We start from the raw sequence: 19,693 nt of genomic DNA, 5'->3' as shown, positions 1-19,693 counted from the left end.
TGCATGTGTAATGTGGTGGATCCTAGCCCCTGATAAGCAACTGACCGTAACTTAATCCTTCCTCAGCCTGGTGAGAGAGACATCAGTTTGTCTCATGATGGAGTCTCCAATGACTAGAATGTTGGATTATGTGGTGGCTTGCCTTATGGGCTTAAAGATAAAGACTCCATGAGATGTAGCTCTATGTGTTGATGTGGGTGTTGTTTTCAAAGAGTGCATTTGGAGCTGCTGAGGGTATTTGTTATGTGTACTTCATCTAGGAGGTCTTTGTGGTTTAGGAAGGTCACATGCAAGTGCTTCAGCATATGTGGGTCGATATGTCTGCTTTGAATTGTGTGTGATGGGTGCAGCGTGTTACCACTGACAACCTTATTGACATTAGAAGTACTTTTATGTGAGAGGTTTGCCTCCAGTAACATGGTGTAAATACATCTCTCACATACCATATCAGTTTATTTGAGAATTAACTGGTTGTCAGTAAACATAAGGCAATTTCTACATTGCCTCAGGATGCCCATATCCACCAAGCTGGTAACAGAGACAGTAGGAACGTTCATATCCATGGCAAAAGACCCTTTTTTATTGATTACACAGCTGGAGTGAGAATATCAATCACTGTCAAGAGTATCCGGCTTGCAACTATGTGGACAGTGCTTGTCACTGCAAACTAGTTGTACTGTGTACAACTAGGTATTGGAGAAATTTCAGTTGTGCTTTTACAGAAAAAATGTCCTTCAATGTGTCTGAGTCTGTGCAGAGCACTGCGAAATACTTAAGGGGAAACTAATACATAGACCCTGAAAATTTAAGGATTAATTATTTAGGCATATATTCTGAAGCTAGAAACAAATCAAGCAGTACTTACTGAAAACAAAGAATTAGCTTGTCAAGAATGATGAAAAGACGGTAGTTGCATGAATGGCTACTGCCTGGCTACTACTAATTCTGGTCTCACCACAGCTTCACTCTATTGGGATACAATGCTCCTTTGTTTCTTCTCTCACCAGAAGCAAAATGGTAACACCAGTACCAAGAAGAGAAGCAGACCACAGCCTGTTTGGTGATCCACAGTCTTGTCCCAGATGATGTAATGGTCTGTTGGAATTATAGCCTTTTTTTTGCTAGATGTCTAGAATAGCAACCAGACCAATCAGGAACATTAAGCACAGACACTCACTCTCCAACCAGAAACAGTCAGGATTCAATGCACTCTGCTCCTTCTCACACCAGGACCAGAATATAAGCACAGATTTCAAGCTGTCACCTATAAAGCAGATCAGCAGTCTCCAGGAAAAATTGTCCCTGTACTCCTTCTCTTACCAGAAGAAAACAGAAGCACTAATCCCAAGATGACTACTGAGAGGCAGAATGTGGACTCTCCAAAATCGTGTGGCCTTGCAATAGATGTTTAAAGGTAAGATGAAAAAAATGGTTTACCCTAAACACTACAGTGTACACTAAGCAGTTAGATATGAAAGTGGGTAACTTAAGTTTAACTATGTGGAGAACCACTGTTTTTAAGAGAGCAAGATAGATTGACAGGGGGTGGGCACTTTTGTTTTCTGATATTCGATTTTCGATCATATCTGTTAAATTTGGTCACCTTCTTTGAAACAGACAAAAAAGATAAAAAATCACCCAATGAGTCAACGGACTGCCAAAGACGTAGAACATGAGTGTAACAGCAGCCAAACAAACTGCAGTCAGACGCACGGCAACCATAAAAACTTTAAAAACTTTAATAAATAAATGCAAGTAGGTAAGCGCTTTCACCACTACAAGTGGCTTCTTCAGACCATATAACTCACAAAAGCAGAAACAAACATTTAAATAGATGACATCAGCTACTCACTTTTTAAATAAACCAATAAAATGCACAGCAGTCACAGTGTTTAGCACTGAATGAAGTGGTGAAATTGCTTACCTACTCGCATTTGTTTATTAAAGTTTTTAAGGTTGCCTTGCATCTGACTGCCGTTTGTTTGGCTGTTGTTCTTTGAAACAGTCACCAAAGCCATGGACGAGGGAAAGATGGTGACACTATTCCCCACTCAGGCATAATAGATAAACTCTCTCAATTAGGCATCAGTCCATATGTTACCAGATAGGTATCAAACTGGCTCACTGAGAGAACCCACCTAGTCAAAATAGGGAAAGCCACCTCAAAGCAGTAGACCTGTAACAAGCGGCATACCCCAGGGATCAGTCTTGGGGCCTCTATTATTTGCAATATACTTTTCTGAGGTGTAGGCCAAAACCAGTGAGCTATGGCTGACCAAGTTTGCAGATGACTGCAAACTGGGCGCGAGCTGCCAAATTTAATACTTTTCAATCAATTAATAGTAGCCCATAAGATCCTGTATTTACCTCAAAATACACCCATACTTACATCCCTAGTCATCCCCTATAATAACCTCAAGACCTTACGCTCCGCTAATAACCTACTTGCACAAATATCAAAATCCAACAACTTAGCTGGTGACACCTTGTTCTCCAATACAGTAGGTAAAGCCTGGAACATCCTCCCAAGCCAGCTAACCTCAATATCCTCTGTCAGCTTATTTAAAAGCAAGCTTAAACCCTACCTCAAATCACACTGGCTATGCCCCTGTGTTAACCCAGACTAAGTACCTAACTATTAACTAGACTCCCACAATTCCTAGCCTATCATGATCTTGTGTTGTCTCACTAATTTTTAGTGAGCTTAACCTTCCTTAGGATTTTTCTCATGTAAATAAGTATATACTGTGGAATGATCAAACACCTTCATATAGTATCACAACCTATGTGTTAAATAACACTAGAAATCCATCCTTGTTTGCTGTTCTTCTATACTCTATCCATTGATCTCTAGTGTTTTTCTTTCTTAGGTTTTTGTGAGACCTTAGTATCTCTTATCATAAATTACTAGGTGTATCTAATTTTGTAATATGTTATAAAGATTTGTACTACACCATTTCTAATACAAATGTATTAGTCTTATTCATCTATTCAATACATTTTTCCTTTTTCCTACTGAAATATAAAATATATAATCTTAGGCTTGTACTATAATTGTTAAAACTTATGTACCAAATTATACTGTTATTGTCTTTGTCTTGACCTTTTATGTTGTTGTAATTTGTGGAGCTTTTCTCCCCGGGCCTCCACTGAAAATGGACATATATCCAGCTGGACTAGCCCGGTCAACAAATGTAAAATAAAATAAATAAAAATAAATAAATCATCAATTCCCCTAGTTATGTGGACATCGTCCAAGTGAGTCTCACCCAAACAAATGACTGGTGCCAGAAACATGGCCTCAAGCTGAATACCAAAAAATCCATCATCATCCCGTTTGGGGAGAGTGACGTCCCCATAAATTATCATATTAATGACAACATCCTAAACACACAATGAGTCATGAGGGATTTGAGCACCCAGGTTGATAGCAACCTGACTTTTGACCACCATGTTGCTTCCATTGTATGGAAAGCTTTTTACTTGGCCTACCTCATAAGTAAGGGTATCTCATAAAATCCCTGCATTCTTCCCTTATAAGACCCATTATTGAGTACATCGCCCCTTTCAGCATGCATCTTGCAAAGCACATGCAGCAGCTAGAGTGGCCACACAGGTTCCTCACCAGGAGAATCCAGGGTCTCAAACATCTACCCTACAAAGAGAGGCTAAAATCCCTGTCCCTCTACTCAGTTTCACACAGACTCCTCAGAGGTTACCTCTGTCTGGCATACAAAACAATCTCATACCTCACTTTGATGGAACTGCTGCATATCGCAGGTCACGCTCCATTTGAGTAACCCGCATGGGCGACTTCAACCTGGTCTGTGACACCAATAGGATTTGTTGGCAGGAAAGACTTATTTCCTAGAGACTCACCCATCTGTGGAATAGACTCCCTCTCCATGTCAAGCAGAGTACCTCATTATCCCTTTTTAAGCGCAACCTGGATAACTGGATGGGAAACAGAAAATACACCCCTGGGATTCCACCTGTGTCCCTGCTGGACAGGGGCTTTGGGTGCTGATTTGTCTAAACATGGGCTAAACTCTTGGCTGGGCTTATAAGGGTTTCAGTGCCAATAGCTAGTAACTTCCAATGATCCTATGATCCTATATGTCACAGTAAATACAGTAACTATTACATTTGTAATATTTTGTAAACAACTTTCAATATCTCAGAAACCACTCAAGTTACACACATACTGTCAGCAGCATGTTATTCATCTAGCTGAGAGCTTTCATTTGAAGCTAAGGAGTTATGTCTGTGTTACCTGGCTGTTGACATATTTAGAAAAATGTGAAACTTATATCTATATAAATTAATATCATAAAAAACACAGTTAATGTCTATTTACCTGCACTAGACAGAGATCAAATATTAATGCAGTTGAGTTTGCTATTGTGTAAGCTTAAGATGAAATCTTTTAAAACCTTGTACATAGCATGGTTTCAGAATTGTTGATGAAAATATGAACAAGCAATATTTGATGCCTAGAGGCATCAGTAGGAGTTAACTACAGATTCACCTTGAGGTGTCATTCAGATGCAGTGAGTTAATTCTTGATCTAATATGCTGAGAGGTATTGGGGTTGCAGTGTGTTACACACTGTATTCTGAAAACAGTGAGCTGAGAAGATTTCTGTGAACTGCTGGAAAGCTGACAGATTTGGTTTGAGCTGCAGAATTGGAATCTATTTCAAACTGATAAGTACACTTTTTGCAAATTAATTTGCACTGTGCTGTATTTATACACTTGCCTATTATTTATAGTGGTGCTGTATTATTTCTGTCTCTTGTCTCCACTGTGTTTTTTTTCTCAGGGTAGCTCAAACTAGTTTCAGGGAGGGGTTGTTGAGCCAGCCCATATCCTAGCTGTTAGTCATTGCCTGAGGTGTATCTTGCTGTAATTACAATACAGATTGCATTTCTTTGAACTGCTGGAAAGCTGATAGATTTGCTTTGAGCTGCAGAATTGGAATCTATTTCAAACTCATAAGTACACTTTTTGCAACTTAATTTGCACTGTGCTGTATTTATACACTTGCCTATTATTTATAGTGGTGCTGTACTATTTCTGTCTCTTGTTGTCTCCACTGTGTTTTTCCCAACCACTCTCCCTATTCTTGTTTTGGTGTTAATAATCTTGGTGGCTTTGAAACTGTCAACAGTCCTAGATCTTGTAAATTTGTATTTGGATACTCCTTCTGGGCCTATCTCATTTGCTCACTCAATTGAGTGCAGTGAGATCATATTCTGATTTCAGGCCCTCCTACTGTGTACAAAGAGAGCATTTGAGAAGGACAACCCCTGTAGCCTCTTAATCCTGCTGTGTTCCCCCCCTCAAAAAAAAAAAAAAAAATATATATATATATATATATATATATATATATATATATATATATATATATATATACAGCTGCTCTTACTGTAACTGTCTTGTGTGCTGTTACTTACTCTGCACTTATTACTGTTTGTTAGAAGCCTTCTAATTTAATGCCTTCTGCACTTGTTTTTTAGTCATTTGTTAATTTAATTGCATTTAATTAAACTGTATTTGCCGTAATATTGATACACATGTGCTAGCATGCACTGCATTTGAATTGTATTTACTGCCGTTTTAGCTGCTTTTCTGTAAAAAAAAAAAAAAAAAATTCCTAGCTTGTTTCCTGCCTTTCCTGTTACTAGTTTAGTCCAGGTACAGATTTGCTGTATCCAGGACTCTTTGTAAGCTTCTGAGCCCTCCCAAGCCTTTTTGTGTAGGAGGGAAGCCTTCTAGCTTATCAGTGGGAGTGGTAAGCATCAGGTAGCCTATCTACCATGGGAAAAGTGGGTTTTGGCCCATAAATTGTAGTTTATTGGCCGTTTAGGCAGTTTTCCATCTCTTTCAACTTGCTGGCTTAAAAGTCTGCATTTGCGCTTGTTCCCCACCTTTCTTGTAACTAGTCTATTCCAGGTACAAATTTGCTGTATCCAGGACTCTTTGTAAACTTCTGAGCCCCCCCAAGCCTTTCTGTGTTGGAGGGAAGCCTTCTAGCTTATCAGTGGGAGTGGTTCCTGGCCCAGAAATTGTAGCTACTGGCCGTTTGGGCAGTTTTTCCCCATCTCTTTCAACTTTCTGGTTTAAAAGCTGCACTTGCGCAGTTTCCCACCTTTTCTGTTACTAGCCTGGTCCAGATACAGAGTTGCTGTATCTAGGACTGTTGGTAAGCTTCTGAGCCCAGCAAGCCTTTCTGTGTTGGAGGGAAGCCTTCTAGCTTAGCAGTGGGAGTGGTAAGCACTAGGTAGCCTATCTACCACAAGAGGAGTGGTTCTGGCCCAGAAACTGTAGTTTATTGGCCGTTTGGGCAGTTTTTTCCATCTTTTTCAACTTTCTGGATTTAAAGCTTATGTTTGCGCTTGATCCCCACCTTTCCCATAACTAGTCTAGTTCAGGTACAGATTTGCTGTATCCAGGACTGTTTGTAAGCTTCTGAGCCCCCCAAGCCTTTGTGTTGGAGTGCAGTCTTCTAGCTTATCAGTGGGAGTGGTAAGTACTAAGTAGCCTGTCTACCACAAGAGGAGTGGTTCTTGGCCCAGGAATTGTAGTTTATTGATCATTCGGGAAGTTGTCCATCTCTTTCAACTTTCTGGTTTAAAAGACCACATCTGCACTTGTTTCCCATCTTTCCTGTAGCTAACCTACTGGAAAGCACTAGAAAGACTTAAACTGATACAAGCCTTCTAGCTTAAAAGAGAGACTTTGGAGTGATTGAGTATCAGTTTTCTGTATTTTCTTGCTGTACTTAGCTGTTTTCCGCCTAAACGCTGATTTTTCTAGCACTTATTGTGATTTAAAAGCTTGTTTTTTTTCACATATTGTACTTATTTGACTGCCTGCACTTTTAAAAAGTTGTTTTTTGTTTAAATAAATTGTTTAACTGTTGTAGGCTACACACTAAAGTGTGATAGGCTTTTCTGATCGCTTGTAGTCGTTTAAACTGTTTTAAGTGTACTTTTTACTGTTTTTGCCTTATCTTTTCAAAAAAAAATTTAATTCTTGTTTCGCGCCTTTCTAAGCTAGTATAGTCCAGTTTTCTGGCTAGTGCTGAATTCAGGACTGTGTTACAAGTTTCTGAGTTTCCCATACCTTACTTGGATAGATGGAAGTTTCTCTGTTCACCTGTAAGAGAGGGGAACTTTGAGCAGCCATCTGTCCCTGGAGGAGTGGTTCCAGCCCAGAAGTTAGTAGTTTAAAAACCGCGTTTGCACAGTTTTGTGCACTGGGCAGCACTGGTTAGCTAGGGTTAAATTATTCCCGGCTCCACTAAGTCTCCTCTTCAGTTTTTCACTTGAAACTAGTCTAACTCTCAACCTAAGCACTCAAAAAGCATCCTACAGTCCAGCACTTGCTCAGACCTAAGAGCAAGCACTAATATACCCCGACACTTGACTGCCCAGCAGGTCAAGGCTCTTTATCCACCCCTCACCAACCAAGTGACTAAGCAGCTCACCCTACTATTCAGGCATGACCAAAGGGCAACTTCAGGTGTACTCTCCAGTCCAGCTGGTGAATCTGGGTATCCTGAGGCAATGTTACAACTACCTCATGTACACAGACAGCCCTCTCCTCCTACCACAAAACACTAACATATGATAGAGATGCAATTATACAGCCAAACTGGAGGCTAAGGTCTCTCCATCCAAGACTGGAACAGACAGTCATGAGGAGAAGGTTAACACTTGCACCAGACCTCCAACCTCACATTGACCTACTAAACCAGCACTGGCAAAAAATACACATAAATACGCAAAATCATACTTGGAGACTCTAAATAAAAACCTGCAAAAGCATCAGAGAGCTCCAAAGCAGACACCCACAAAACTTGCACCTCCCGTCACAAACCAGACAACACATAAAACACAAAATCAATGTGCCGCACAATCACAGCCCTTAAGGCGAAATAACATATCTAACACACTAGTAATAGGTGACTCAATAGTCAGGCACACTGTCGCCCCACTCACCAGGCTGGTCAAAGAGAAGGTTACTGTTAGCTGCCTATCGGGAACCAGAATCCGCCACATAACACAAGCACTCAGGTCACTCCAGAACAAGTACAAATATGACTCTGTCATTGTTCATGTTGGTGTGAATGACCTGAAATGTACCTCCCTGGACTACATGAAAAGAGACATGGAAGAGCTCTCTGATCATGTAGCCCAGGCGGGTATGACCCTGGCCCTGAGTAGCATCCTGCCCTCACCAAGAATGATACCTCAGTATAAAGAAAAATGATCAATTTCAACAATTGGCTAAGCTTCTGGTGTCATTCAAAGGGGATCCAGTGTCTGTCAGCCTGAGATGACATGCTCGACAAGCCGCTTTGCTTCGCAAGAGACGGCTTCAACCTGTCACCCCTTGACTTTCAAATACTGGCCAAGGCTCTTGCTGCCCCATAGTGCCTTTTTTAGGCAAGGCTCAAAATTCAAACCCAGCACCGTAAACAGCACAAGTAAAAAAATGAGGTTATGCTACTCAACGCCAGGAGTTTAAATCTCAAAATGCATGCGCTCAAAGCACTCCTAAGTATGGAGAACGTCGACATCTGTGCAGTAACTGAAACCTGGTTCAAGGCTCCAGAGAGCACTCCAGCACTACTGGGCTACAACTCATACCACACATTTCGGCCACAGAACACGGACCGAAACACAAAAGGAGAGGGTATATCCATATTCATCAAGGATACTCACACCTCCAGGTTAGTGGCGCAGCATGATACCTCTGAGATCATCCATGTGCAACTAACATCGGGCAAATCTGCAATGCAAATTGTGGCCTGCTACAGATTACCCTCCATGACCCAGGACCATGACTCCGCCTTTCTGGAGACACTGGAAAACAAGAAGGTCCTACCGAACACCCTGATATTGGGTGATTTCAATTACCCTACCATTAACTGGGAAAACTACTTGAGTACAAACTCCCAGGCTCAGTGCTTCCTGGAATTAATCAACTCAAATGCCCTGGATCAGCTGGTAAAGTCCCCTACCAGAAGCCACAACATATTGGACCTGCTCATCACCAACATGGGCAACAGGTGTTCTGTACCAGAGGTCAACCCATCACTGGTTAGATCAAACCATGACTTAATCACCCTGGATGTCTACACCCTACCACCACCCACAACCAAGGAAACCACAGTGAAAAACTTTTCTAAAGCAAACTTCACCTTACTTAAGACAGAGGTGGTAAGTTTCACAGCCCCCATGCTAAAGGATAACACTGCCCAAGATGCAGAATCCTTTACAACTGCACTCTATGAGCACCTACAAGGATGCATGGATCGTGCCATCCCTAGCAAGACCAAGACTCACTCCCCTAAGAGAAGGAAACCAGTCTGGTGGCCCCCTGCCATAAACAGGTTATACAACAGAAGGAGGAAACTAGTTCAGGAAAAAAGCAAATCCCAAGAAGGAAAGATATCCCTGATCAGTATCAGTAAGAAACTAAGGTCCCTCATAAAATCATTCAAGGCTAACTTCGAAAGAAAAATAGCCAAGGATTCAAAAGATAACCACAAAGCCTTCTTTAGCTATGTTAAGAATCTAAGTGGCAACTCACAGATATGCTCTGAGTTAGTGCAAAATAGCACAAAATATACTGAACCTACTGATATTGCCAACATCCTGGCAGATAGATTCAGTGCAAACTTCACCTCCCTCTCACCTTCAAAAGGGCCCACAATAATACCGGAAAAGTGTAGTGTCCTGGAAATCACAGAAGCACAGGTGAAAATAGCGCTTTCAAAAGTCAAAAACACAGCATCAATGGGGCCAGATGGTGTCCCAGGCTGCGTCTTGCACGAACTACAGAACGAACTAACCCCCCACCTAAACACGCTGTTCAACCTCAGCATCTCCACAGGCTATGTGCCCATAGAATGGCGCACAGCAATGGTTATTCTGCTCCACAAAGGAGGGGCCACAACTGACCCTGGTAACTATTGCCACATAAGCCTGACTAGTCTGGTCTGCAAGGCTATAGAGCGCATCATCATGAAACTCATTAACAAAGACATTGGGAACCTCCAAACACTTGACCCGACCCAGTTCGGCTTTGTTAAGGGCAGATAATGCCTACTAAACCTGGTTGACTTCTTCGAGACAGTCACCAAGGCCATAGACGAGGTAAAGGTGGTTCACACAGCCTAACTTGATCTCGCCAAGGCGTTTGACACCATTCCTCACTCGGGTATTATAGAAAAACTCACCAGCCTGAACATAAACCCCTATGTCACAAGATGGGTTGCCAACTTGCTTACAGACAGAACTCACACGGTAAGAATAGTGGGCTCCAGGTCTGACTCTAAACCAGTCACAAGTGGTGTCCCACAAGGCTCAGTTCTGGGACCCCTACTGTTTGGCATATATTTCTCAGAAGTACAGGCAAACACAGGAGGACTACGGCTAACCAAGTTCACCGATGACTGCAAACTGGGAGCCATAACTGACACTCCGGCTGACACGGACATCCCTCAAAAAGGCCTTACTGAGACAGACACCTGGTGTCAAAGTCATGGCCTCAAGCTAAATGCCAAAAAATGCATAGTCATCCCGTTTGGGAAAAACAAAACACCCACGAATTACCACATAGGTGGCAGCCCCCTTAATACAGAAGAGGTAATAAGAGATCTGGGGACCCAGGTAGATAGTAATCTCTCCTTTGACAATCATATTGCCAAAGTAATTAAGAAATCCTTCTATGTGGCCCATCTAATTACTAAGGGGTTTGCATCTAGAAATAAAGAGGTTATAGTGCCCCTCTACTCGTCACTCATCAGACCCATCATAGAGTACAACGCCCCATTTGGGATGTACCTCACAAGACACTTCCAACAGCTGGAAAGACCACAAAAGCACCTCACCAAGAGGATTACTGGCCTCAAACATATGTCCTATGCAGCCCGACTGAAAAAACTCCAGCTGTACTTAGTGGCATATCGCTTACTCAGAGGTGATCTCTGCCTGACTTACAAAGCCATGTCCAACTCAGAATTGATGGACATGCTCCACCTAAAGAAATCCAAGTAACTATGAGCCACGCACTCTAGTGAGCTAAACCTCACCACAACAATAAATAGAACATGCTGGAGGGATAGATTCCTGTCACTGAGACTCCCCATGCTTTGGAACAAAATTCCTAACTACATTAGGCAGAGCCCCTCACTAACACTCTTCAAGAGAAGCCTTGACGAGTGGATGGGTAACAGAAAATACACCCCTGGGATGACTTCATTAGCACTGCTTGACAGAGGCTCAGTTAATTAATCAATGGGGCGACGAAAGCCGATACACTCTGGCTAGGCTTAAAAATGCCCTTGGGCAGATAGCCTAGTACCTACCTATGAACCTATGAACCTAAGATGAATATCTGTGTGACAGATATTTATGTATTTTCCATTCAGTTGATCATACTAAATCAGCTGAGGTGTACCATCACAGCAATACAAGAGCTGTAATTGATGGCAACGTGTGTGCACATGTTCGTATGTGAGGGCATTTACAAATGTGTGTATATAAGAAACTCTCTGCAAACATAAACAAATGCCAAAACCAAAAATATAAATTTCAAAAGACTGAAATTAAAACATCAAAAAACACACTTACTCTAATGTCTGGCATTATTGCCTGACTGTAATCTTCAGGGATTTACCAAAAAATCTAAATATTTATGAAGGACAGGAAAAAAAAACATATAAGACAATACCAGTGATGTACTGTGAAATTAGGAACAGTCAATTGGCATACATGCATACGTACTATGGTTCATTGTGGAGATCAGTACAGTACACAATCCATTTAGCAGAGGTGAACATCTGCACATGTTTATAGAGAGGCAGCCTATTCAGAGACTTTGTCGGTATTGTGTATGTATGTCTAAAAAACTGCCAGCAGTAGCTGGCTGCTTCCTGCTTCCAGGGATTAAAAGAAAAAAAAAAGAAAAGACACTTAACTGCTACAAACTAGTCCATTCTGCAAGAACTCACACTAATTGCTGCATTCTTTCACCATCTCTGTTTTCATTGCTAATGTGACCCTAACCCTGTAAAAAAAATCTGGCCTTTCATCTCAGTGTCACCTTCCATAATTTAGACAATGCATCACAGTGCCTTTGAGACTTCAAAGACTCATTGCCTTGGTTTGGGTGGGATTAAGCTGAATCCTGGAAACTAAACTAAACTATGTATTGTGCTTTATTCTTCTAGCAGATGCTTGATGGCAAGAGTACTTTTATGTTATTCAATGTGAAAAAAAAGTGGGAAAAAGATGTAAAAGTACCACAGGCTGAATGGCATCCTAGATGGCCAAATTATGTTGCCTATGCCTAAAGCCAGCCATGAATGAAGGCTAACAGGCTGCGGCACCCATCTCAACTTCGCTAGATCATTTGGACCTACTACCAGTCAGATAATTGTGTGTGGTTTCATATCTGGCTTAATCAAGAGCAGTAGGTAGTAGAAGGATCCAGACAAACCACTGTTGCCTACTATTCCTTTGGAATTGAGTGCATATATTTGTGTGTGTGCGTGTGTGTGTGTGTGTGTGTGTGTGTGTGTGTGTGTGTGTGTGTGTGTGTGTGTGTGTATGTGTGTATCTGTCTGTCAGTGTACATGTTTACATAATAATTTGTGGGATAGGAAGTTACCTTGGGTAAGGGTCAGAAGAAGACACTGTGCTAGGAAACAGGCCTGGCGTGCTAGGTTAAAGACTCAGGTCTAAGGTGGCCTGTGTGCACCTTAATTTGGGGGTGGATGTTGAAAGTTCATGCCCTAAATAGCACTGCGTATTCCCTTTATGCTTTGGGGGACAGTTTGTAGTTTATGAACTGATTATTGAATTAGACTTACAACCCCTTTCTTTCTTTCTTTCTTTCTTTCTTTCTTTCTTTCTTTCTTTCTTTCTTTCTTTCTTTCTTTCTTTCTTTCTTTCTTTCTTTTATTGTAACCTGCTTGGTGCAAGCACCTTTTCTCTATGATTATATATTGAAATGTCAGCACTTGTATTGCTGATATCCTGAAAAAAAAAAGATTAAAAATCCAAGAGAGGAGCGAATTGTGAACATTGCTCTTCCCCTTTACACATCTTTCTTGCAGGGGTTCCCTGCATCTAGCCCGTTTTTACTGCCATTCAGTTTCTGTGTTTTTGTAATTGCTCTAGTGGGTTCCAACATTTCAAATGGCTATCTTCCTTCATATTTTCTAGCAGTACCTATTTTTGATGCTTATCTTTCTTCATATTTTCTAGCAGTACCTATTTTTGATGCTTATCTTTCTTCATATTTTCTAGCAGTACCTATTTTTGATGCTTATCTTCCTTCATATTTTCTAGCAGTACCTATTTTTGATGCTTATCTTTCTTCATATTTTCTAGCAGTACCTATTTTTGATGCTTATCTTTCTTCATATTTTCTAGCAGTACCTATTTTTGATGCTTATCTTCCTTCATATTTTCTAGCAGTACCTATTTTTGATGCTTATCTTTCTTCATATTTTCTAGCAGTACCTATTTTTGATGCTTATCTTCCTTCATATTTTCTAGCAGTACCTATTTTTGATGCGTATCTTTCTTCATATTTTCTAGCAGTACCTATTTTTAATGCTTATCTTTCTTCATATTTTCTAGCAGTACCTATTTTTGATGCTTATCTTCCTTCATATTTTCTAGCAGTACCTATTTTTGATGCTTATCTTTCTTCATATTTTCTAGCAGTACCTATTTTTGATGCTTATCTTTCTTCATATTTTCTAGCAGTACCTATTTTTGATGCTTATCTTCCTTCATATTTTCTAGCAGTACCTATTTTGATGCTTATCTTTCTTCATATTTTCTAGCAGTACCTATTTTTGATGCTTATCTTCCTTCATATTTTCTAGCAGTACCTATTTTTGATGCTTATCTTTCTTCATATTTTCTAGCAGTACCTATTTTTGATGCTTATCTTTCTTCATATTTTCTAGCAGTACCTATTTTTGATGCTTATCTTTCTTCATATTTTCTAGCAGTACCTATTTTTGATGCTTATCTTCCTTCATATTTTCTAGCAGTACCTATTTTTGATGCTTATCTTTCTTCATATTTTCTAGCAGTACCTATTTTTGATGCTTATCTTTCTTCATATTTTCTAGCAGTACCTATTTTTGATGCTTATCTTCCTTCATATTTTCTAGCAGTACCTATTTTTGATGCTTATCTTTCTTCATATTTTCTAGCAGTACCTATTTTTGATGCTTATCTTCCTTCATATTTTCTAGCAGTACCTATTTTTGATGCTTATCTTTCTTCATATTTTCTAGCAGTACCTATTTTTGATGCTTATCTTTCTTCATATTTTCTAGCAGTACCTATTTTTGATGCTTATCTTCCTTCATATTTTCTAGCAGTACCTATTTTTGATGCTTATCTTTCTTCATATTTTCTAGCAGTACCTATTTTTGATGCTTATCTTCCTTCATATTTTCTAGCAGTACCTATTTTTGATGCTTATCTTTCTTCATATTTTCTAGCAGTACCTATTTTTGATGCTTATCTTCCTTCATATTTTCTAGCAGTACCTATTTTTGATGCTTATCTTTCTTCATATTTTCTAGCAGTACCTATTTTTGATGCTTATCTTTCTTCATATTTTCTAGCAGTACCTATTTTTGATGCTTATCTTTCTTCATATTTTCTAGCAGTACCTATTTTTTGATGCTTATCTTCCTTCATATTTTCTAGCAGTACCTATTTTTGATGCTTATCTTTCTTCATATTTTCTAGCAGTACCTATTTTTGATGCTTATCTTCCTTCATATTTTCTAACAGTACCTATTTTTGTTCCTCACATATTTGGTTGGCAGGATGAGATTCAAACCTCATCTGTGTGGTCCTTGCATCATCTGTTAAAGCAGGGTCTTTATTCAAATCCAGGGATCCAGCTGAAATTAATATTTTTAAGAAAGACATGTATTTTGCTAAAATTGCCCATTTATTTATCTACCTAAGGAAATCCATGGGGGTTCTGTGAATGGTTAACAGTATTAAATCACTTTGGGGTCCATGTTACCAGAATATGCTAGTATTTCATGGTAATGCTCCCATGCAAGTCACACCTTCTTGCTTAATCAAACATCAGGGCAGGAATATCTGTGCCATCACCTAGCATGATGCTACAATATGGGCAAAAAATAATTGTTTTAATAACTGACTCTCTCTCTGGTGTCATTCTAAGGGGAGCCAGTATTTGTCAGCCTGGGAAGACATGGTTAACAGATCACGTTGCTTTGCCAAAGATGGTCTGCACCTCTCCCCTGTAGGTTTTTGAATATTTTCTAAAACTTTATCCAGCCCATAGTGCCTTTTTTAGGCAATGGCAAACTGCAAAACCTGCCGACATAGCAAAATCAACACAAATGAGCCTCAAGGTGGAATTGCTCAGTGCCAGGAGCTTAAATAAAAAACTACTCCCCCTCCAAGCCCTCCTCACACTTGAGAATATAGACATCTGTGCAGTTATCGAGACATGGTTTAAAGCACCACTTTTAGACCAGTAACTGCACAGAAAAGGGCTAAACGAGGAGGTGTCAAAATATACAGTCACCAGTAACAAGCATACCAGTAGGGTGGTCAAACAGGATGACATGTTGGAGTTCCTCTATGTGCAGATCACATTAGACAAAATCTCGTATCATATCCTAGCCAGTTATAAGTCACCTCCTATGTCCCAAGATGCTCATAATGCATACTTGGACCTACTGGAGAAACTTACCATCCAAACTAACACCCTACTTATGGGAGACTTTCATTACCTCTGTATAGACTGGGAACCATAGACAGCCTCAAATCTACAGGCACAAGAGATTCCTGGATTTTGCAAACACAAATGTGCTTGACCAAATAGTGAATACATTTAGTAGAGGCCCCAATAAACTGGAATTCGTGCTTACAAATATAGGAGAATGCTGCACCCCACCCCCACCCCCAATGTCTCATCCTCATTGGTAAGGTCCGACCATAATGCTATTTCTTTCAAAATCAAAACCATCTCTTTAATCCCATTAAAACCAACAACAGTTAGGAACTATTTCAAGGCAAATCAACTTTTATTAGGTGATGGACTGTCAAAATGTCAATGCCCCACCAAACACTGAGAACACATCAGCTTATGCTGAATTACTCTTAGAAACTCTGTACAACCATGTTGAGTGCAGCATAGATGTTGCTGTACCTACCAGAAGTAAGCTCAGGACTAGACCTAGAAACAAACCAGCCTGGTGGCATCCCAATTAAACAGGATATACAACAAAAGTAAAAAAAATATATATATATATATATATATATATATATATATATATATATATATATATGGCAAAAATCAGGAAGGGCAATTCCCATTAAAATAGAAATTCTCTCATCAAAGTAAATAGGCAACTAAGAGGGCTAATTAGGTCAAGTAAATCCAATTTTGAGATAGTCTCCCAGATGAAAGATAACCATAAAGAATCCTGCAGTTGTGCCAGAAACCTAAAGGGCAGCACACAGCATGCATCCTGAATAGTCTAAAATATAACGTATCAGCACCCTTGGAGTCAGTATTTAACTATAGTCTTAAAACAGACTTTGTGCCACATGAATGGAGTACTGCAATAGTCACCCCCCTTTATAAGGGAGGACCTTCAACAGATCCTAGAAACTACAGATCTATTAGTCTAACTAGTCTTATTTGCAAAGCCATGGAAAGAATTATCGTGGAAATTATCAACAAGGACATGGAAGATCTCCAGAGACTGGATACATCCAAGGCTGACTTTGTCAAAGGAAATTCATGCCTACTGAATCTGGTACACTTCTTTTTAAAGGTCACTAATGCAATGGATGATGGGAAAACAGTGCATACTTCCTACCTAGATCAGGCTAAAGCATTTGACACAGTATCCCACTCTGGCATTGTCAGCATATTTATGGAACTAAGTATAAACCCCGTTATAACACATTGGATAGCTAGGTGGCTCACTGATAGGACCTAGAAGGTTAAAATTGTTAAGGCCACTTCCACAAAAGAGGCCAGTCATCAGTGGAGTCCTCTAGGGCTCTGTGCTGGGCTGACTTCTCTTTGGCATCTACTTCTCAGATGTCAAAGCCACTGTCAAAGAGCTTTGGCTGGCCAAGTTCGCATTTAACTGCAAACTGGGAGCAGTCATTGAATCCCCCCCAAGATGAGAACACCATTCAGGAAGGACTAATATAGATAAACACGTGGTGTCAAAGCCATGCCTTAAAACTCAATACCAAGAAATGCATTATAGTACTTTTGGGGACATCTACCACCCCGGGTAAGTACATCATCAAAAATACCCTTAAAAGTTGATCACTAGTCAGGGATCTGGGAACTCATGTAGACAGTAACCAGGCCTTCAACCAGCATGTAAGGAAATCCTTCTATGCTGCTCAACTTATAAATAAGGTCATGGCATCTAGGTCCAGAAAAGTCATCATACCACTGTATTCGGTCCTCATCAGACCCATCATAGAGTATAATGCCCCCTTCGGTATGTGCCTGACCATACACATGCAGCAACTGGAACTTCCACAAAGGTTCCTTACAAAAAAGAATACAGAAAGAAAACACAATATCCTACACTGATCGGCTCAAAGCCCTGTCTCTTTACTTAGTATCATATAGACTTTTAAGAGATGATCTTTGCCTGGCATACAGGGCATCTCTGGACCCTAATTTGATGAACCTTTTGCACATCTGCAAAGCAAACAGCATCCGAGCTACTAGATTAAAATACCTAAATTTTGCTTGCAATGTAAATAGGACATGTTGGAGAGACAGATATGTTTCTCAGAAAATTCCTATTCTCTGGAACAGGCTCCATATCCATGTAAAGCAGGCTTCCTCCCTATCATTTCTCAAGTGCAACTTGGACCAGTGAATGGGTAATTGGAAATTCACCCTTGGTCTGGGTCTTATGCCTTTGATGGACAGAGATAATCAGTAAATCACCACCTATATAAATCAAATTTGTGGGTCACATTTGGGTTGCATGGCTAGGCTTATAAGGTCCCTAGTGGTTGTTAGCCTAGTATACACCTATGAACTTATGAACCTATGAAATTATGGAGAAAGTAAATAATAGGAGAGTGTCTGGACATAATGTACTGATGATGATGTGTGGTCATATGGCTGAAAACCCTAATATAAAACAGAAACTGAATATTTAACAGCACATTATTTGTAAATGGCTAGAAGACCCTACCTTCTACTGTGGTTAGAACAGTGTGCATACTTGCAGCCTTCTCAAGAGCTGGTTCCTTCAAGTAATCTAGTGACGGAAGTTCTTGGCTCCCCTTCTCCAGTCCATGGTCTGTGCTTTCTGACTGCAAACAATCAAGAAAAAGAATTAGGCAGTTTGCAGTAATTTATTTCATCACTTATAACTCATTTCAAGCATACTGTCTTTATATGGTATTTATCCACTTAAGTATCATAATAACCTCAGTGGTTCTTCAATGTACTTAACATAATATTTTTCTAAATAATACCTGAAGTATGCTTTTGCTATGTTTACATTGTCCATATTAATGTTTTTTGCTGTGTGTCAGCCTGGAGCATGACTGAAAAGGACACACACTGTCTGCTTGCCCACTTGGTCAGTAAAATAAAAATGGCAAAGCTCTACAACTGAATAGCCACCAAGAACATGTGTGCATTACAGAGGTGTGAATCTGAACTCATTGAGAGTCTAAATTAAACTCTACGTCAGTATGGGATGATGTGTAATATTCATTTACTTTTGAGGAAAAGTGTCCCATTTTGAGAATCAGCACCCTGACCAATAGCTGTCTTATACCTGCGGCTACTTTAGTTTCATAGATCAGCGGTATTATAGCTCAGTCAAGAACTGATGTGCTCCATCTGGTCTGTTCTAACTGTACTTCCTGACAGATATGGAAAGAACAGGGGCAATCCAGAGAAATGTGGCATGAGATCTGTATCAGGAGTTTTTTTAAAATGGGACTGTCTTTTGGTGTAACAGACTGGTAGCTGTTTATAGCAAGGCTGGCAGGGTTTTGGGAGCATGCTGAAAGATACCAGATATCTACCTGGAGTGTAAAAAAAAAAGATATTCTGAAAACAGACGTCCTAACCATCTTACCCTTGCATTTTCTGACAGGTATTCAGTCTTTTTTTTCTATGCCATTCTTACTGAAACTCAAGAGGGACAGAGCAGTGGCACAACAGATTTCTGAGCTTCTTCAAAAAAGAGCCACCCAAGAGGTCCCACCTGATGAGACAGGGTCTGCCATCTATTTCAGATTCTTTTTAGATGTTCACCATATTGATTACTGCTGTAGTAGCCTTAGCAATATGGTATAACTTGCCAAGGATTAACAGCCTACCAGCTTCCACAGCTTCAAGGCACCTTCCATGTGCTGAAACTGACAGACAGCTTGAGCTAAACAAAAGACTAGTTTGAGCAAGCAGCCCTCCAATGTTTTACTACTGGCAAAGAGAATGCTCCTCTGAGGCTTTCAAGTATCAGTTATGGACTTGTGCTTTCCTTTGCTGGAGATTTAAGTTCCATTTGGGAAAAAAAAAACTTCCATTAATTTTATTGATGTTTTATTACCTTCCTCTTCAGGAAAGTTATTTTAAAGTAAGGAGTGGT

The 19,693-nt window shown here is 40.0% G+C and overlaps 1 protein-coding gene across 1 annotated transcript in view; it reads right to left on the bottom strand.

Moving 5' to 3' along the window:
* LOC122788286 (sodium channel protein type 4 subunit alpha-like) overlaps positions 1 to 19,693 on the bottom strand; it is a 1,768,016-nt gene that overhangs the window by 542,538 nt on the left and 1,205,785 nt on the right. Inside the window, exon 13 of the mRNA XM_044055359.1 lies at positions 18,281 to 18,401. Within this exon, the coding sequence (XP_043911294.1) occupies positions 18,281 to 18,401 (121 nt within the window). The remainder of the gene's footprint in view (positions 1 to 18,280; positions 18,402 to 19,693) is intronic.

Source organism: Protopterus annectens, chromosome 13.part0 (genome assembly GCF_019279795.1).
Source record: "Protopterus annectens isolate FY-2018-M chromosome 13.part0, PAN1.0, whole genome shotgun sequence".
Taxonomy (NCBI): Eukaryota; Metazoa; Chordata; order Ceratodontiformes; family Protopteridae; genus Protopterus; species Protopterus annectens.
Note: the sequence above shows the minus strand (reverse complement) of the source record. Positions and strands in the feature narration are given on the sequence as shown.